The sequence below is a fragment of the Schistocerca americana genome, chromosome 1, assembly GCF_021461395.2.
Source record: "Schistocerca americana isolate TAMUIC-IGC-003095 chromosome 1, iqSchAmer2.1, whole genome shotgun sequence".
Classification (NCBI taxonomy): Eukaryota; Metazoa; Arthropoda; class Insecta; order Orthoptera; family Acrididae; genus Schistocerca; species Schistocerca americana.
The window spans coordinates 706,839,886-706,859,891 of record NC_060119.1 but is presented as its reverse complement, the minus strand read 5'-3'; the positions used below and the strand labels follow the sequence as shown (position 1 = coordinate 706,859,891).

Genomic DNA, 20,006 nt, shown 5'->3' with positions numbered 1-20,006 from the left:
GGTGGCCATCAGGAGATTGTAGTCACCCATTGATGGCCTGACAGTATGAATGCATGAAGTTAGCAGCATTCAGACTCAGCACTGACAGTGGCCTGCAACTATTGAGTGCAAAGTCCAATGGTGATGGCTTGCTGATTCATCTCAGTCAGCAGATGGGCTTAGACCTCTCCTTGTGACTAGCGGTTGGTGATGATGACTGTGTAACTGAATTTGGCAGTGTGTATGCAAGACTGGTCAGCCAGTGTTTCTGAAAAGGCTGTGGTCATGGGCACTGAGTCATAACAGGCCACATATGTTGGGCGTGATCATTGGGCAACCACGACACCATTTGCCTTTGCTTTCCTGTTATGTCAGTGCCTGCACAAGACATATCAGTTCTGCATTGTGTAAAACACCTACTTTCAGAGGTGCTGGCAAACTTCTTTTGCAGTATCAGCTCACTGACTAATTGCTCTTGTGCCAGGATTCTTAGTTACTGGGACACCTGTGATGCTTTCCTTATGATTTCATTTTGCCAGGATTCTTAGTTACTGGGACATCTTTGGTGCTTTCCTTATGATTTTGTTTTACTGAATCTGTCACAACAGCCATTTGTTATGCCAGGCTGAACTGAGGTGCAACAAAATATTAAACCAAATGTGTGCCAGACAAGACAACAGAGCTGAAGTAGAAGTGCCATTGGCACGCAGACTAGCTGCCTCACAGTATTCCTGCATTGTTGACACAGAGTTATTTCCTAGTTGTTGATACAAATGAATATGCTTTCCTGTGCTTCATTAAGTTTATGGAGGTTAAGCTACATGTCTTATACCCTGTAAGCTAATAATTGGTTAACGAAACAAATTAACTCTGTACAACATCCACAATTTCATGATTTTATTTACAATCAATAACATAGTAACCATGGGCTAAAATAATAAATTGGGAAAGTGTGGTTTTTGGATCACTTACCAAAAAATTGGATGAGTCAGCCACCCGATAACAGATTAAAAACTATTCCTAGGTATTTTAAGAAGCATGACAGACATTTCAGTGAGTTTTGAAATTTATATCACATCAGATCAACTTACTATACCTTCTTCTTAGAGTGTATGATATAATTTGCTAAAGTGTAGAATACAGAATTCTCTCTAACACACACACACAGCGAACTGGAGGTACTGCTCTTTGGCAGAATAAGCATGTGCTGCAATTAGCTCCAGAGTATCTGGTGGCCATCCCTCTTGCAGTAGCGCTGTTCCTCGAAATTTAAATCTCTCTCTTGGGGAGGTCCCCAACGTCAACCACTGGGAATCTGCACCGATTACCTTCAGTGCCATGCTGCCAATAAAGCTGTGGTGTCTACTGAAGCTCCAGAAATGCAAAGTGTCTTGTAGAAGACATCATTTTGATGCAAGATGATTTCTGGTAGTAAAAAAGTTTTCCATTCAAGACTAGTATCAGAGGTAATTTCACATTACGATGTCGCCCACAGGATGGCAGTGGCTTACGATCCACAGATTAAAGGCTCCACAGAATGCTATAATGAGACATTGACAGATATACTCTTGGTGTATGTTGATGGCAAGCAGAGAGACTGGGAGACAATAATGCCCATTGTTACATTCGCATGCAACAAACTGAAGCAAGAGACTACAGGCTTCACATTGTTCTTTCTACTTCATGGTCATGTCAGTGGATACATTCTTCCCATTTCAGCTGTGTGATATGGAGGATACCTGCATGAAATACGTGATCACCAGGTCTGAAGAAGCAAGGCAGCTGGCTCATGTATGGACTTTGGACACAAAGGAGAAAGATTGAGAGTGCTATTAGGCCAAGCAGTGGCCAGTGAGATATGGTCTGGGAGACTTGGTATGAATGTTCACACTGTATTGAAAAGAGGGGAAAGGAGGACTATTGGAAAAGTTACTAAAAACTTTTGTGGGCCATATTATATCATTTGTCACTTGTTGGATGTCACATATGAAGTCAAGATTATGATCCTTCATCAAGAAGACAAAAGCACATAGATGTTGTCCATGTCCTCTGTATGACTCTGTACCAAAGTCCAGATTGGCGATGGGAGGATCGAGGAAGCTGAAGACATATTTGTCAGTCACGATTCTTCGACAAGAGGGACTGTCTTCAATGCTCAGTGTGGTTGAAGAGGATGTAACAACATGACTATGATGTGAGGATCTACGAGAGGAACATGGACAAGATCTAAATCCAGGGTACCATAGTTGGCTGCAATGACAGCTTCTGAAACAGTGGGTTACTGTTACTCCAGGAGAGGGAGCAGTGCCGCAAGTTGTGGCGCATACAGTGCGAGGCAGTTGTTAGGATTGATGTCTGGCATGTGTGTGTCGCCATTCAAACACAACCACCAGAAGTTATTTCTTGTTTAATTATCATTTCTGGAAGGCTCTTAGAATATCTTATGTGTGTAATTTTGCATGATCTGGAATATTCACTGTTTGTATAAATAACTGCACTGTGTGTCCAGGAGCTGCTAACATGAATAACGTAGAGGTAGATATCCTCAGAGTAGTGAAGCAACTTAAATCTTTTAACAAAAACAAGTCTTCTGGTCCAGATTCTATACCAGTTAGATTACTTTCAGAGTATGCTGATACAATAGCTCCATACTTAAGAATCATATACAACCATCTGATCGACAAAAGATCCATACCCAAAGACAGGAAAGTCGCACAAGTCACACCAGTATTCGAGAAAGGTAGTAGGAGTAACCCGCTAAATTACAGGCCCATATCATTAGCGTTGATATGCAGCAGGATTTTGGAACATATATTGTGTTCAAACATTTTGAATTACCTCGAAGAAAACTATCTGTTGACACACAGACAACACGGATTTAGAAAGCATAGTTCTTGTGAAACACAACTAGTTCTTTGCATGTACAAAGTGTTTATTGCAATTGACAAGGGATTTCAGATTGATTCTGTATTTCTGGATTTCTGGAAAAGGCTTTTGACTCTGTACCACACAAGCAGTTTGTAGTGAAATTGCGTGCTTATGGAATATCGTCTCAGTTATGTGACTGGATTTGTGATTTCCTGCCAGAGAGGTCACAGTTCATAGTAATTGATAGAAAGTCATTGAGTAAAACAAGTGGTTTCTGTCAGTGCCCAAGGTAATGTTATAGGCCCTTTGTTGTTCCTGGTCTATATAAACAATTTGGGAGACAATCTGAGTAGATGTCTTAGGTTGTTTGCAGATGATGCTGTCGTTTATTGACTAGTAAAGTCATCAGAAGATCAAAATAAATTGCAAAACAATTTAGAAAAGATATCTGTATGGTGCGAAAATTGGAAATTGACCCTAAATAATGAAAAGTGTGAGGTCATCCACATAATGCTAAAAGAAATCCGTTAAACTTCAGTTATACAATAAATCAGTCAAATCTAAAGGCTGTAAATTCCACTAAATACCTAGGTATTACAATTATGAACAACTTAAATTGGAAAGAACACTCAGAAAATGCTGTGGGGAAGGCTAACCAAAGACTACATTTTATTTGCAGGACACTTAGAAAATGTAACAGATCTACTAAAGAGACTGCCTACACTATGATTGGCCGTCATTTTTTAGAATACTGCTGTGCGGTGTGGAATTCTTACCAGATAGGATTGGCAAAGTACATTAAAAAAGTTCAAAGAAGGGCAGCATGTTTTATATTATTGCAAAATAGGGGGCAGAGTGTCACTGAAATGATACAGGATTTGGGGTGGACATAATTAAAAACAAAGGTGTTTTTCATTGTAGTAGAATTTTCTCTCGAAATTTCAGTCACCAATTGTCTTCTGCGAATGTGAAAATATTTTACCGTTGCCGACCTGCTTAGGGAAAAATGATCACCATAATAAAGTAAGGGAAATCAGAGCTCGCACGGAAAGATATTGGTGTTAGTTTTTTCCGCGCACTATATGTGATTGGAATAATAGAGATTTGTGAAGGTGTTTTTGTGAACCTTCCGCCAGGCACTTCTATGTGATTTGCAGAGTATCCATGTAGATGTAGATTTAGATCCATTCTGTGCTGTCTATTGGTGTTCGTAATAAATGTGCTTACACTGCTAAGTGTTGTATTTCATTGAATACCCTGTTTTTGGATTTGACTTGAGTGTGGTGACAGTAAGTGTATCAGTTTACATTTACAACTCTGTTAATTTCATTGTTCTGTTTTGTTTGTTATTTTTTGTAGTTCTATGACTAAATTCTTCTGAAACATAATAAAAAGAACTAATCTACTGCTGACACTTCCTGACTCCGTGCACCAATTCGTTTTAGAGCAACGCTTACTTAATATGGCTTGTTTTATTAGTGTAAATATCATTCTTTCCTATTAAATAATTGTCTAAGGTGCTCATTTTCATGTAATGCAAAAGAATCGATGTAATTATTACTGGTTTTTTCCCAAAAAGAGTGTAGGAACACCTTGTAAGAAATTATAATGCATGCTGCCACTGATGTTTCCTTCTTATTGGTCATTATTTTCATTTATTTATTTTTGTAGCATCAGTCATTTGCACCAAGCATATTTCAGAAATCACACCATTTTTGGTAATTATTTGATTTGTCTCATCCTTAGTTGAATGATAAGAAAGGTTATCAGTCTTTGTCATAATTGCAATTGAGTTTGTCTTTTTGCCAGATGTGTCAGAAGGAGCAACATGTCAACCTTAAGATAAATGCAGGACTTTCTCAAAACCTGTCAAAACTTTGTGTGGGAGCTCTCAAAATGTTACTGCAAAGCTGATGTTCTGCAAACATTTTGTTTGTATGAACTAGCGTGAAGGTGTTGAAAGAGTTGAATGTGTTTCCCACTTCTACTTTTCCTGGGTGCATTTGAATAATTATGGCTAAAATGTCAGAGGTTACAGATGAACATCAGCAGCCTGGATATTTACCAAAAGTAGTTCAATAATTATGGAAGAAGACATTTGATAATTACTGGGGATTATGAAAACTACCGAACTGTATTTGTAGTGTTGACAGAAAGTGCAGCAGGATTACAGCTCCTGCTAAATCTGGGTCAACATTTTATAATTCCAGTCTGTAGTCTTGTGAGTTTTTTTCTAGATGAAGATTATTTTTACCTGTTGATGTTGAGGTGTATGACCACATCAGTGTGTTTCCATAAAACATCATTTGGAGACACACTCCCACTTCTGGAGCCTAAACTTTTGCTGGAAGAAGACTGCAAATTTGATTATTGTTTTGCACGGTTGAAGCTTTTCTTCTCACAAGATACATAATGAGACTCTATCTTCGTAGACAGTTAAACAACAAAAGCCATGTTTAATTATGAATTATCTGGGGAAGAAGGGCTGTAGAATGTACTTTTGGTGTGTTATATTAGTGTCAAAGATGTTGATATTGGATACTGTAAACTGGGTATACTTTGACCACTGTGGTTACTTTGACCATTCATACACCAAAACTTTTACAGCTCTCTGCTGGCTCTCAGTTGGGTGTGTAATATATACTGTTTGATGGTGAAGTTCCATCAATATACGCTAAATTGACCTGAAAATCTGTAGCATAATGGGAGTTCTAAGCTAAGTTGGAAAATGACAATTTGGTTGCGAGTTGGTGAAGCTGACACATTTCATATCTTGGTAATAACTTTATTGTTATGGTGCATATTTTATCCATTAAAAAAATTTGATTAGCTAATTGTTTATGTGTGCCATTGTAATGATTTTGCAGTGCACTGCAGTCTGATGGTATTCGTAGGTTCAGTATTTTCTACTACAATTGTTAAGAACATGATTTAGTTAACATTGGTATAATTTATGTAAAGCTGCCTTCTTATCACATCAAATATTACTTACAGCCAAATGGAAGATTTGAAGTAAACAAAAAGATTTGTTTAAGCATATCTGGCCATCATCCAGAAACATGGCAACCCTCGTGGTCCATACGTACTGCTCTTCTTGCACTGATAGCATTTATGCCAACTCCTGGAAGTGGTACAATTGGATCTTTAGACTACACACCAGAAGAAAGGAGAAAACTAGCCCGTAGGTGAGTTTTGATTGTTTGTGACCTAGGTATTGCAGTTTGTCATCTTGGTTACAGACATGTTTATAATATATTACAATGTAATATAATAATCATCTACTCCTTACTTTATTCTTAAACTCTACATTTGTAATAAATAATTGCGACTACCTGTATTCTGAAGAGTGTATGTTATCAGTCGGAGAGTTTTTGTCTTCTTATAAAAAGTCATAGACAATATTTTTAGCTATATTCAATCAGTGGCTTTTTCTGGATGTAACTTTTACTTACTTACTTACTTACAATTCATTGAATAGGTTAGTCTCATTCACATCTAGTTTGATTTACTTTACTCCAAAGAGGGCTGTGTTTGTGAGGAGGGCACTGTTATTGAATTTATGCACGTATTTTATTGCACCTTTTATACTTATGAAAATGGTATTAGAAAGTCGTAGGTGGAGTACAGATGAAACAAGAGTGAAGGTAAATAGTCACTGTCTAGTTAAAAGTGCTGAACAGATGAGAGACAGACAGACAGGATTGAGAAGGTTCCTGAACTTTTGGACTGTTAGCTAACAGACACAAGCATGACTTAATGTTGCTACATTCTTACCCTGTTTACTTGCTGCTTCTCCCTCCCAGACATCAATCTCCCCATTTCTGATCCCATGCTACTCTTACCAACCCTACATGACAGTTCCTCATCTCAATCTGGCTGCAAAGCTGGAGCAGTGAATTCAGTGTAGTTAGCTGTAGCAATTTAGTCAAGTGGAGTAATGTAACCAGACATACGTGTGTGTGTGTGTGTGTGTGTGTGTGTGTGTGTGTGCGCGCGCGCGTGTGTGCTTTTTTAAAAAAAGAAATCTCTAAAGGAGAACATCGTCTGAAAAACTGACCTAGTTTATGCCTCAACTGTACATTGAGTGGTTACCTTTTCTCCTTCTGTTATTTTTTACACATGTTGTTTAATTCAGTCATGACTTGGAAAGAATGGTTTCTTCACATTGATTGCATAACAATGTTAGAAGCATGGTCTTTCCTTGATATTTAGTTCTGGAAACTTCATCTAAGCATATCATTTACTTGTGAAAAATAAATCCTACATATTTCTAACATTTGTGATGCATTCATCTGGATGCTGTTGCATAGTAAGCAGTATAAATTTACTTATTTTAATTTTTTTCTCAGACTTTTTAATTTTTTGAAAAATCGTGGTTGCACATGGGAGGATTACTCAATTTATTTCACAGCCAGTTTGTCATTAGTAGACCATCATCAGGTCTACATCCAACAAGAAACCAAAATAAGACAGAAGAAAGGACAGCCATACACAACCTCAAAATAAATCCTGGCCTAATGATCCTACCTGCAGACAAAGGTTTTGCCATTGTTGTTAGGAATGACAGTGACTACCTGGCAGAAGGCCTCTATCAGTTATTTAACTACTCTGCCAAAGTGATCTCATCCTAGAAGTCCAGCGTAACTTCCAGTCCCTGCTTAAAGCCTTATTCCCATCCTAGGACCTCTCCCCTGAATCCATTTCCCTCCTCACCCTTATGATATGCTGCGCACCCACCTTCTACATGCTCCCCAAAATCCACAAACCCAACAGTCTCGGATGCCCCATTGTAACTGGTTATTGTGGCCCCACAGAAAGAATTTTAACCCTCATTGACCAACACCTCCAACCATTTGCCCATAATCTAGACTGCCACCTCAAAGATACCAACCACTTCCTTTACTGACTCTCCACAATCCCTTTACTTTCTGGATGCCTACTCATGACTGTTGACACCATTTCCTTATACACCAACATCCCTCATGCCCATGGTCTTGCTGCTATTGAACACTACATTTCGTAATGTCCTTCAGACTCCAAATCCACTATCTCTTTCATCATACACCTTTGTAACTTTATCCTAAATCACAACTACTTCTCCTTTGAAGGGAAGGTATACAAACAAATCCTTGGCACAGCTGTAGGCATTGGCATGGCACCCTCCTATGTCAACCTATTCCAACCTATTCATCGGCGTATGCCAACCTATTCATCGGCGATCTACAGTAGACCTTCCTAGCCTCCCAAAACACCAAACTCCTAGTCTATTTCAGGTTCATTGATATCTTCATGATCTGGACTCATGGCCAAGACCCCGTATCCTCATCCCTTCAGAGCCTTAACACCTTCTCTCCTATCCGCTTCACCAAGTCCTCCTCAAACCAGCATGCCACCTTTCTGGATGTTGACCTCCTTCTCTTTGATGGCTCCAGCCACACCTCTGTCCACATTAAATGCACCAATTATCGTGGTACCTGCATTTTGATAGCTGTCATCCCTTCCATACCAAATATCCCTCCCATACAGCCTGGCCACCCAGAGATAGCGTATCTGCAGTGACAAGAACTCATTTGCCCAGTCTGTGGAGTGTCTCACCAAGGCCTTCACAGACAGGCACCATCCCCCAGACCTGATCTGCGAACAGATCTCCAGTGTCATTTCACCACAAACCACCAATACTCCCACCAACCAGAAGAACGAGCTACAAAGGAGTGCCCCCTTTGCTACACAGTACCAACCCAGACTGAAACAATTGAACCACGTCCTTCGTCAGAACTTTGATTATGTACCATCATGCCCTAAAATGAGGGACATCCTACACAAGACCCTTCCCAGCCCTCATAAAATGGTGCCCACCCAACCTCCACAACATCCTAGTCCATCTCTGTGCCACTCCCTGCACCAGCCCTGTGGAAGGCCCAGATGCAAGACCTGCCCAGTCCATCCACCCACCACTTCCTATTCCAGTCCTGTCAAATGTTTATCCTACCCTATCAGAAGACCACCCACCTGTGGAGCCAGCCATGTCATATACCACCTCTGCTGCAATCATGGCATAGCTTGTTATATTGGTATGACTGCTGACCAGCTGTCCACTGGGGTGAACAGCCACTGCCAAACTTTGGCCAAGAGCAAAGTAGACCACCCTATGGCAGAACACACAACTGAACATAAAATAATTGATTTCAATGTCTGCTTCACTACCCGAGCCATCTAGATCTTCCCCTCCACCACCAGATTTTCTGAACTGCACAGATGGGAGTTATCCTTACAACACATTTTCCACTCCTGAAATTATTCTGGTCTCAACTTATGGTAATCTATTTTCCCCACAGCCTCTGCCGTACCGTTTCCACCTCCTCTATCTTATGACCTCCTCCCTATTCTCATCCCCTCACCCTCTCTGTGTGCTGTCCTCTGCCAAGGCGCCTGCTCATCTTTCCCTTTCCCTGCTCGTCTCCTTTTTCACTCTCCGTTCCACCCCAACCCAACCCACCCCACCCCCTCTCCACCTCCTTGCCCCACAGCCTCTCGAAGCTGCACCCGTTGGCAGCCTACTTCCAGCACACTCAGCCAGACAGTGTTCTTCTCTTCCTCCACCTGTACCCTGCTACCCCCCCCCCACCCCCCACCCCCCTTCAGATTCCTGCTTCCTCTCTACATGACAGTTGCATTCTGGTCTGAGCTGCTGGAGATGGGGATCATGTGTGCGTGAGGTGTGCTTGCTTGTGTGAATGAATATGTGTGCATTTCCTTTCCTAAAGAAGGCTTTGGCTGAAAGCTAATGTGTAAGTGTTTTTTCATTGTGTTTGTCTGCAACTCAGTGAGTCATCTTTATGGTAAGTAGCACTCTGTCTTTGCCTTATATTGTAAAGATAAGGCACAGTTAGTCATTACAAAATCAATCATAAGTATACTATTCAACTTTTATAGCCTATTGAGAACTTATATTGTGAAATTGGAATCAGATGTGTAACTACTCATAACAACTATCAACCATCATGGCACAAGCCAACTACATAATCAGGAACACAAATAACATCCAGTAATTATGTGACGAAGCACTTGCAACATTCGATCTTCAGTAATGAATACATTATCAAAAATTTTAGGCTTCTAGGAAGAGGTAGTACACTAAACCAAAGAGCACTCTATAATTTTAAATCACAGGTATCACTTGACCTAATGTCCTTAATAGCATTGACTCCAAGAAGAGTAAGTGGAAACATGAAGCCATCATTATATCAGTGTAATGATTGAACATCTCATGTTGTGAAAATATTAAAACTACTCTACCTCTCTTATGTGCTTATAAAACTTCATTCCTTTATACCCTTTTTTGTGCTTGTGTCATATCTGATTTTGTACTGTAATAATCTTAAAACATGGTCCAAGTCATTGCCTACTTGAATAATATATTATAGGTTATTGATGTCATGACAGATCTGTTCGACTCTAATGAATGTAACCTCACTTTGTGGTTTGTACTTTATTGTACTGCCAGCTTGGATTAAGAATCTCTTATATCCTTCTGATACCACACAAAATTTCTTTTCAGCTAAGCTACCAGTGTGCCCTCCAATATAGCTGTAGTGGTTGTAGTATTGCATTAGAATCTTACTATACTTTTGAACTTTGTCACCTTGTTTCAGATAAACTGTTTCGTTCATTTGCATCTTAGCAATGTTTTAGTGATGCTCAACGATAGGTAGTGTAACCGAATAAGTTTTATGGGGAATATGCTTCGTATTATACAGGCTACAATAGTGTAATGTACTCATAATGTGCTTAATAGTGTTAGATTGTCCTGTGAGAAAGCTGACTGTATAGTGTCATTCAAATTATGCAAGATATACATAATTATAGAAACCTGATACAGTACAAAATTTCTAATAGAATAATAGACTGAGTCCATTGGTTGTACATTCACTTCCAGTACATGATTAATCAATTTTATACTTCTCAGATTGTTAATTGTAAGTTACTTAGTCAGCATTGAGTTATGATTGATTAAAAACTTGTATATTTTTACAAATTTATGCCTTTATACCCTTCTTATTGGTATTTGTCACATGCTTAACTCCAAACTGTGATAATCTTAAAACAGGATGGAAGCCGCTGCTTACACGAATATTTATTATAAGCTGTTATTGTCATAATGCAGATTAGTTAGATTGCGAGGACTGAAACCTCTCCTTATGTTTGGTTTTTATCCTGCTACCTATGTGGAATAAGAATCTGGACATACCCTTCTGATGCCACAAAGTATTCTTTTTAGATAAGCCATTTAACAGGCAAACAATACAGGATGAGTTAAAAAGAACTTTACAACTTTAGAATTATATGGAAATTTGTGAGATAACTTACAGAATCGGTAGATGTGTCATTTTGTAGCAAAATGCCTCAAGTTTCACATAAAAGAGGTAAGTGTCATTTTGGTTCAATATGACTACCATTTGTGATGTGGTAAAAATCCCGTAGTAATCAATTTTTTCCCACACTCATTGAGCAAATTGGGTGTAACTTGCACAACAGTAATGTAGATTCAATTTTTCTGGCTGGCTAAACTGTTTGCTAGGTGAGGAACATATACACGGTCTTTAATGAAACCTCAAAGAAAGAAATCCAGTGGTGTTAACTCTGGGGAGTGAAGTGGCCATGCAGTAGGTCTTTCATGGCCAGTCCACTGACCTGGGAAGAGAGATAAAGGAAATTTGAAACTCCATGAGTCAGTGAGGTGGTGCACAGTCTTGCTGGTAGTAAACCATCCCATTTCAGTCAGCTTCATTGATCTCCGGAATAAGAAGTTTTCAAGCATATCCAGAAACCAAAACACACAGCAAGCATGCTCTGCACCAGTGAAAGTATCGATTTTAACATGCACTGTGCTTGTGCTCCTTTTGGTGGAATCCTTTTTGAATCAAGCATGTCTTAGCAGTATTTGAATGATGCATAACAATAGGTGCTTGATCCTGAATTTTCCTCACATCTGATAATGATTTCACAACTTAAGTTCTCAACAGGCTATAAATGTTGATTACTATATTTATGATTGTTTTTTAATTACTCATTGTGCATTATTGTAGTTTTTTCTGCATGTAGACACCTGAAGATTGCTGATAATGACTGAAACTGGTTGTGTAATAAATTGGGTAATACAGCTGTATGCAGCCATGATTTTTCAGCAGTTTTTACAAGCTGTATATTATTGCTGCCACAAAACTTCCTTGCACAATAAAAATGCGTGCCATACTGGGACTTGAGCCTGGAACCTTTGCCTGTTGCATGAAAATACTCTACCAACCAACACTCACCCTTTACATCCACCAGCACTCTTTCTTTTATTTCAAAGTCCAGCAGCACTCAAAATATTCTAAATACAGTTGGAATATTTCTATGTCCTGTTATGTAATAACTTTCAGAATTTCTCCAACTCCAAAATATTTCTAAATCCATCAACTCGGCAAACTAACAGAAAGTTTCTATGTCCACCTGCAACCATTTCACTCCTCATACCATAATGCTCTGTTTTTACCATTGACAACATGACTGCCCTTTTACATTTTTTAGCCTTTTCCCTTTTATTGTTCTGATATTTCTGAGATGTCACACTATCGGAATGGACCACATTTGAAACAAGGGACTGATGACCTTGCTGTTTGATCCCTTAAACCCCAACCAACCAACCATAATGCTCAATAGCATGACTGTGTGCAACTGTGCCCGGTAAAGGAGTGCCTGGACGTGTGCTTCTCTCCCATATTTATTGTCGAAGTAACAATTTCTCAGCGTCATTCAATTTATATGATGCTTCAGCAATTAAAATCCCCTCAAGGTAGGTATGTTATTCATATCAATGTAAGTGTCTTCCATTGTCCATCTTGTGATATGTTTATAAATTTTGTGTGCTTAATATCTGTAGTGCAGTGTGTACAGTATTGAATTCATGTTCTGCAGTGTGAAAGTTAACACAAAGGCAAGTCACTTAATATTGATGTGAGGCGAGTATTTCATCATGTGTTGTGAAAGAGAAAATCACCAGCTTCTATGTAGTAACTGTAACAGAGAGTAGGTTCTATCTTGGGAGATTGGAATTGTGATTGCATTTTTTTTATTTTCTTTAATAGATTGAGGGCACCACAAGATATATTTTTATTTATTTATTTATTTATTTACATGACAAGTTCCGTAGGACCAAATTGAGGAGCAAATCTCCAAGGTCATGGAACGTGTCAGTACATGAACTTACAACATAAAAGTAATAACAGATAAAAATAAATGTTCATGAACCCGAAAGAAAATCAGTCCATAAGTTTAAGCAAATGCTATCAGCAATGCAATGAGAATCAGCTTAATTTTTCAAGAAACTCCTTGACAGAATAGAAGGAGTGACCCATGAGGAAACTCTTCAGTTTCAATTTGAAAGCACGTGGATTACTGCTAAGATTTTTGAATTCGAGTGGCAGCTTATTGAAAGTGGATGCAGCAGTATACTGCACACCTTTTTGCACAAGAGTTAAGGAAGTCCGATCTAAATGGAGGTTTGATTTCTGCCGAGTATTAACCGAGTGAAAGCTGCTTATTGTTGGAAATAAACTAATATTGGTAACAAGAAACGACAATAAGGAATATACATATTGAGAGGCCAATGTCAAAATTCCCAGACTCGTGAACAGAGGTTGACAAGAGGTTCGTGAACTCACACCACTTATTGCCCGAACTGCCCGTTTCTGAGCCAAAAATATCCTTCTAGAATGAGAAGAGTTACCCCAAAACATGATGCCATACGACATAAGTGAATGAAAATTAGCAAAGTAGACTAATTTACGTGTCGAAGTATCACTCACTTTCGATACCGTTCGAATAGTGAAAATGGCAGTATTAAGTCTTTGAACAAGATCCTGAACGTGGGCTTTCCACAACAGCTTACTATCTATCTGAACACCTAGGAATTTGAACTGTTCAGTTTCACTAATCATATGCCTGTTCTGTGAGATTAAAACGTCAGGTTTTGTTGAATTGTGTGTTAGAAACTGTAAAAACTGAGTCTTACTGTGATTTAACGTTAGTTTATTTTCTACAAGCCAGGAACTGAGGTCATGTACTGCACTACTTGAAACCGAGTCAATGTTGCACACAACATCCTTTACTACCAAGCTAGTGTCATCAGCAAACAGAAATACTTTAGAGTTACCCATAATACTAGACGGCATATCATTTATATAAATAAGGAACAGGAGAGGCCCCAACACTGATCCCTGGGGCACCCCCCACTTGACAGTACCCCTCTCAGATCCCACATCACAGCCGTTATCAACATTGTGAATAATGACCTTATGCTGCCTGTTGCTAAAGTAAGAGGTGAACCAATTGTGAGCTTCTCCCCTTATTCCGTAGTGGTCCAACTTCTGGAGCAATATTGTGAGATCAACACAGTCAAATGCCTTTGTTAAATCAAAAAATACGCCAAGCGCTCGAAACTTTTTGTTTAGCCCATCCAGTACCTCACAGAGAAAAGAGAATATAGCATTTTCAGTTGTCAAACGACTTCTAAAGCCGAACTGTACATTTGATAGCAAATCGTGTGATATAAAATGATCAATTAACCTTACATACACAGCCTTTTCGATAACTTTTGCAAACACTGATCGCATAGAAATAGGTCTAAAATTATCTACATTATCCCTTTCTCCCTTTTTATAAAGCGGCTTTACTGCTGAGTACTTTAATCGCTCAGGAAACTGACCATTCCTAAAGGAAAAATTACAAATATGGCTAAATACAGAGCTAACATGTGCAGCACAGTACTTTAATATTCTACTAGACAGTCCATCATAACCATGAGAGTCCTTAGTCTTCAGTGATTTAATTATTGACTCAATCTCCCTCTTGTCTGTATCGCAGAGGAGTATTTCAGACGTCAATCTCGGAAAGGCATTTGCTAAGAAATTTATATGATTTCCTGTAGAAACTAAATTTTTATTTAATTCACCAGGAATTCTCAGAAAATGGTTGTTAAATACTGTACATATATCTGATTTATCAGTAACAGAAATATTATTACTGCGAACTAACTTTATATCATCAACCTTGTGCTGCTGACCAGACACTTCCTTCACAACTGACCATATGGCTTTAATTTTATCCTGTGAATTAGCTATTCTATTTGCATACCACATACTTTTTGCCTTGCTAATAACATTTTTAAGCACCTTACAATACTGTTTGTAATGGGCTACTGCAGCTTGATTGTGACTACTTCTAAAATTTTGATATAATTCCCGCTTTGTTCTACATGATATCCTTATCCCACTAGTCAGCCAACCGGGCTGTCCATTACTGCTAGTACCCCATTTAGAATGTTCTAATGGAAAGCAACTCTCAAAGACCATGAGAAATGTGTTATGGAAAGCATTGTATTTATCATCTATATTATCGGCACTATAAACATCTTGCCACTCTTGTTCCTTGACAAGTTTTGAAAAACTCTCTATTGCTGTTGGATTAACTTTCCTACATAGTTTGTAATTAAATACTACATTGGTTTGAGTACAAAAACCTTTTAGTGTTAAAATTTGTGCATCATGGTCTGAAAGGCCATTCACCCTTTTAATAACAGAATACCCATCTAGTAATGAAGAATGAATAAAAATATTGTCTATGACTGTGCTACTGTTCCCCTGCACCCTAGTTGGAAAAACACAGTTTGCATCAGATCATATGACTTTAGGAGATCTACCAACATCCTTTTTCTTGCACAATCATGTACAAAATTAATATTGAAGTCACCACATACAACTACTTTCTGGTACTTCCTACAAAGTGTATCAAGAACCCTCTCTAGCTTAAGCAAAAATGCTCTGAAGTCTGAGTTAGGGGATATATAAACAACAGCAATTAGAAGTTTAGTTTCACTAAATTCAACTAATGCTGCACAACTTTCAAATATCTTTTCAGTGCAGTGTCGTGATACGTCTATGGACTCAAATGAAATACTGTTTTTTACGTACAGAGCCACTCCCCCACCCCGCAAGGAACTCCTTGAGAAACAGCCAGCTAATCTGTAGCCTGGTAAAGGAAGTCTCTGAATTATCAAAATTATTTAAGTGGTGCTTTGATATACCAATAATTTCAGAGTTAACATATATTAGCAGTTCACTAACTTTATCTCTAATACCTCTTATATTTTGATGAAATATGCTAATTCCATCTCTACTTGGAAACATTACATCCTCTGGAGGTGAGCCCTTAGTTAGAGGCACTTCCTTTAAGCAGGTATACCGATCAGCTGACTTCAGTCTAAAAAAGGTGCAGCTCTAACACCAACTACTACAGGAATTTTTCCATGAGTGATACCACCACCACCACCACCACCACCACCACCATTGCAATCAACTTTTATTTCTATCTTCTTTATCATGCTGTATCAGTTTTCTCATTTCTAATTAACATTAAAAGTATTTTTACAAGAATTGTATGCAGAGTATGGAAGAATACTAATAACTCAAAACTATATATAAATTCATAACTTTTAGTACCAGACCAACGTTCTATCTTATGTTGTGCTTTGTTTGAGGCGTCTCTTGGCTCTTTAATGGATCAAATAATACAAACATCTTTATGGCTCTGTAATTCATAAACTAAACATTCCTGCCACAATCAGGATAGGCCTTTTCTCCTTTGCCTCATAGAGGCCATTAATTTTGTATGCTTAGCTTTTTCGAAACTATTTTGCTTCACATATTTCCTATTATGGATGTAATCTTGAATTTTTATGAAAAGGATAGTTACTACTCACCATATAGTGGAGATGCTAAAACACACACACACACACACACACACACATCCACGACTGCAGTCTCTGACAACTGAAGGCCCCCTCATTGTGGCTTCAGTTGCCAGAGACTGCTGTCGGTGTGTGTGTGTGTGTGTGTGTGTGTGTGTGTGTGTGTGTGTGTGTCATCTATTTTTGACAAAGACCTTGTTGGCCAAAAGCTTTTGTGACAGTCTTTTTGTTGTGTCTGTCTGCGACTCAGCATCTCCGCTGTATGGTGAGTAGCACCTATCCTTTTCATAATATTGTTACATTCCATCCTGGATTTTTCATTGTTTAATCTTGAATTGTCCGTTAACCAGCTGCATACATTCATAGCGGACGCAAAGGAGCGGTTGAGCTCTGGCACCTCTTACTGTTCTACCTTGACACACAATCTGTCGGAAAAAAACACTTTCGTCAAGTGTGTGACAAATGTCATCTTCAGGCTGAACAGTGAGCTACCTTCTCGCTTCTGATGTGTGACAGCTTCGTTCTGCACAGTACATGCCAGCAACCTTACACCCTAAACCATCAGAACTTGCGAGTGCATTTGTGTGCACTGTGTGCACTGTATGGTTTAATGGGAAGGGCATAATTTTACAGTACACAGTCACTATTGCTTTCACGGAGAGATCATCCTTTACTGCACCCCTACCCCTTCCACAAACTTCTCTCTGTCAAAGCATTTCTTTCTGAAATGTTTTGAAGTCATTTAGAAAATTTTTTAGGGACAAAACTCTTTCGGTCTTATTTCGTGGTGCTATATTTGTAATCTGTTTACCACTAAGGAAACTAAAATAGTAGTTGCAGCTAATCACTTTCCACATCTCAAGTACTGTCATTGTAGCTTCTTATTGTGGCTATTGTATAATGAACACACTGGTTTTGAAAGTGGCATAAAATGTAAGAAACAACTGAGAATGCCATTTATATGTCTTACCAGCAGATTAATACTGCTTAAAATGTGTGTACATCTATGTTCAAACACATACTCTGCAAGACATTGTATGGTAGATTAGATTCAGTTTCCATTCCATAGACCAAAAAAAGAGAGAGAGATGATTCTCGTCGGTGTGGAACATGTCAGAAAGTATAACATAAAACATTTGAATACAATACTAACTATCCTGATCATTTATCAGGAGATAGTCGAAAATAATCTAATAGAATGCAGTAAACTGGGATAGCTATTATTTACTGAATTAACACAGTCAGAATGAAACACTGTTATCCACTATTAATAAATTTATCATACGCAAAATACCTAACCTTGACTGTTGTGACGAAGTGTTGTCAAAACTGAAATCTAACAGATATTTTTACTTAAGCTGACTTAACAGTCTCTGTTGAGACATTCATCTATGGAGTAGGAGGAGTTGCCTATCAAAAAGTCTTTCAAATTCTGTTCAAACCGTGCTTTATCTGAAAGCAAGTTCTTAATGGTTGCTGGCAGTTTATTAAAAATGTGTGTTCCTGAATATTGGACCCCTTTTTGTACCAAGGTAAGTGATTTTCGGCCTTTATGTAGATTCTTCTTATTCCTAGTATTGATACTGCGTACTGAGCTATTAGAAATAGAGATGTATTACTTGCAACGAATTTCATTAAGGAATAAACACACTGAGAAGCAGTGGTGAGAATACAAAGCTCCTTGAACAGGTTTCTACAAGATGTTATTGAATTTACACCACAAATGATTCTTATCACACGCCTTTGCACCCTAAAAACTTTTGCTCGGTTTGATGAGTTGCCCCAGAATATGATCCCATACGACATAATGAAAGTATGCAAGTTTTTTATATTTATATCCCCTACATCTGACATCATTCTCACAGCAAATACAGACTTGTTTAGGTACTTAAGCAATTCTGTGGTATGCCCTTCCCAACTGAATTTATTATCGAGTTGTAATCCCAGAAATTTAACACTGTCAACCTCTTCGATCTGCATGTCTTCGTATGTTATATTCATGCTGGAAGGAAATCTCTTACATGTTCTGAACTGCATTTAGTGGGTCTTTTCAAAGTTTAATGACAAAGATTTACCTTTAAACCACTTATTAATGTCAGTGAAAATTTGATTAGCAGCTATTTCTAAATCTATACTTGACTTAGTACTTATTGCAATGTTGTATCTTCTGCAAACAAAACAAACTTAGCATTTGGCAATGTAACAGATGAGAGGTCATTAATATACACAAGAAAAAGCAATGGACCCAAAATGGAACCTTGAGGAACACCACATGTTATTGATTCCCAGTCAGATGAAGACTGACTGCTTACTGCACAGGTATTTCGCAATGACACCCTTTGTTTCCTGTTAGATAGATAAGACTCAAACCATTTCGCAGCATTGCCGGTGACACCATAATACTCTAATTTACTTAGGAGAATGCTGTGGTTCACACAGTCAAAGGCTTTTGACAGGTCACAGAAAATGCCAGTAGCCTGTAATTTATTATCTAATGAATTATGTGCATTCTCTATATCAGAACCCTTCAGAAATCCAATCTGTGACTTGGACAATATATCATTTGCAGTCAGATGCTTAAGGAGACGCTTGAACACAACCTTTTCAAATATTTTTGAGAAAGCCGGCAGAAGTGAAATTGGTCGATAGTTTGATGGTATCTCTTTATCCCCCTTTTTGTAAAGAGGCTTAACTTCAGCATATTTTAGCTAGTCTGGAAATGTTCCGCTGATAAGAGATTGATCACACAAATAACTTAAGATAGAACTTAACTCGCATGAACACTCTTTGATTAACTTTGTTGATATGTTATCATACCCACTGGAATACTTAGATTTTAAGGATTTTGTGATGGATGCTACTTCTTTGGGAGATGTGAGTGCCATTTCCATTTTACTGAAGTTATTTTTAAAGACTGTTCTCAGATGCTCCATTGCACTGTTCACCGAACTTGATAGCCCCAAGCTGTCAGTAACAGAAATGAAGTAGTTGTTTAAGAGGCTTGCAACACTAACTGTATTTGTTACCGAAGTTTCATTTGTTTTTAGAGCTATCTGTTCCTCTTCCTTTTTGGCCCCACCTGTCTCTGTCTTCACAATATCCCATAGAGTTTTTATTTTGTTACCTGATGTGATTATCTTTTTTCTCATAATAAAGCTGCTTTGATTTCTGGATTACTTGCTTCAGTATTTTGCAGTATTCTTTGTAATGCATTACAATTGTAACCTCAGAGCTGTTCCTAGATAGTAGATAGTCTCCTTTTTGTCCCACATGATATCTTTATTCCTTGTGTAATCCACAGTTTTTTTTTTGACTTGTGTGTGAGTTGAGTTACATTTAGGGGAAAACAATTCTCAAATGTGGAGGCAACTTT

The 20,006-nt window shown here is 38.3% G+C and overlaps 1 protein-coding gene across 2 annotated transcripts in view; it reads left to right on the top strand.

Moving 5' to 3' along the window:
- The window catches only part of LOC124545005 (ubiquitin-conjugating enzyme E2 J1-like), a 64,734-nt gene that overhangs the window by 21,443 nt on the left and 23,285 nt on the right, over nucleotides 1–20,006 (top strand). For both annotated transcript variants that reach the window (XM_047123779.1, XM_047123768.1), the window contains one exon: nucleotides 5,842–6,032. In XM_047123779.1, coding sequence (XP_046979735.1) covers nucleotides 5,842–6,032 — 191 coding nt within the window. The remainder of the gene's footprint in view (nucleotides 1–5,841; nucleotides 6,033–20,006) is intronic.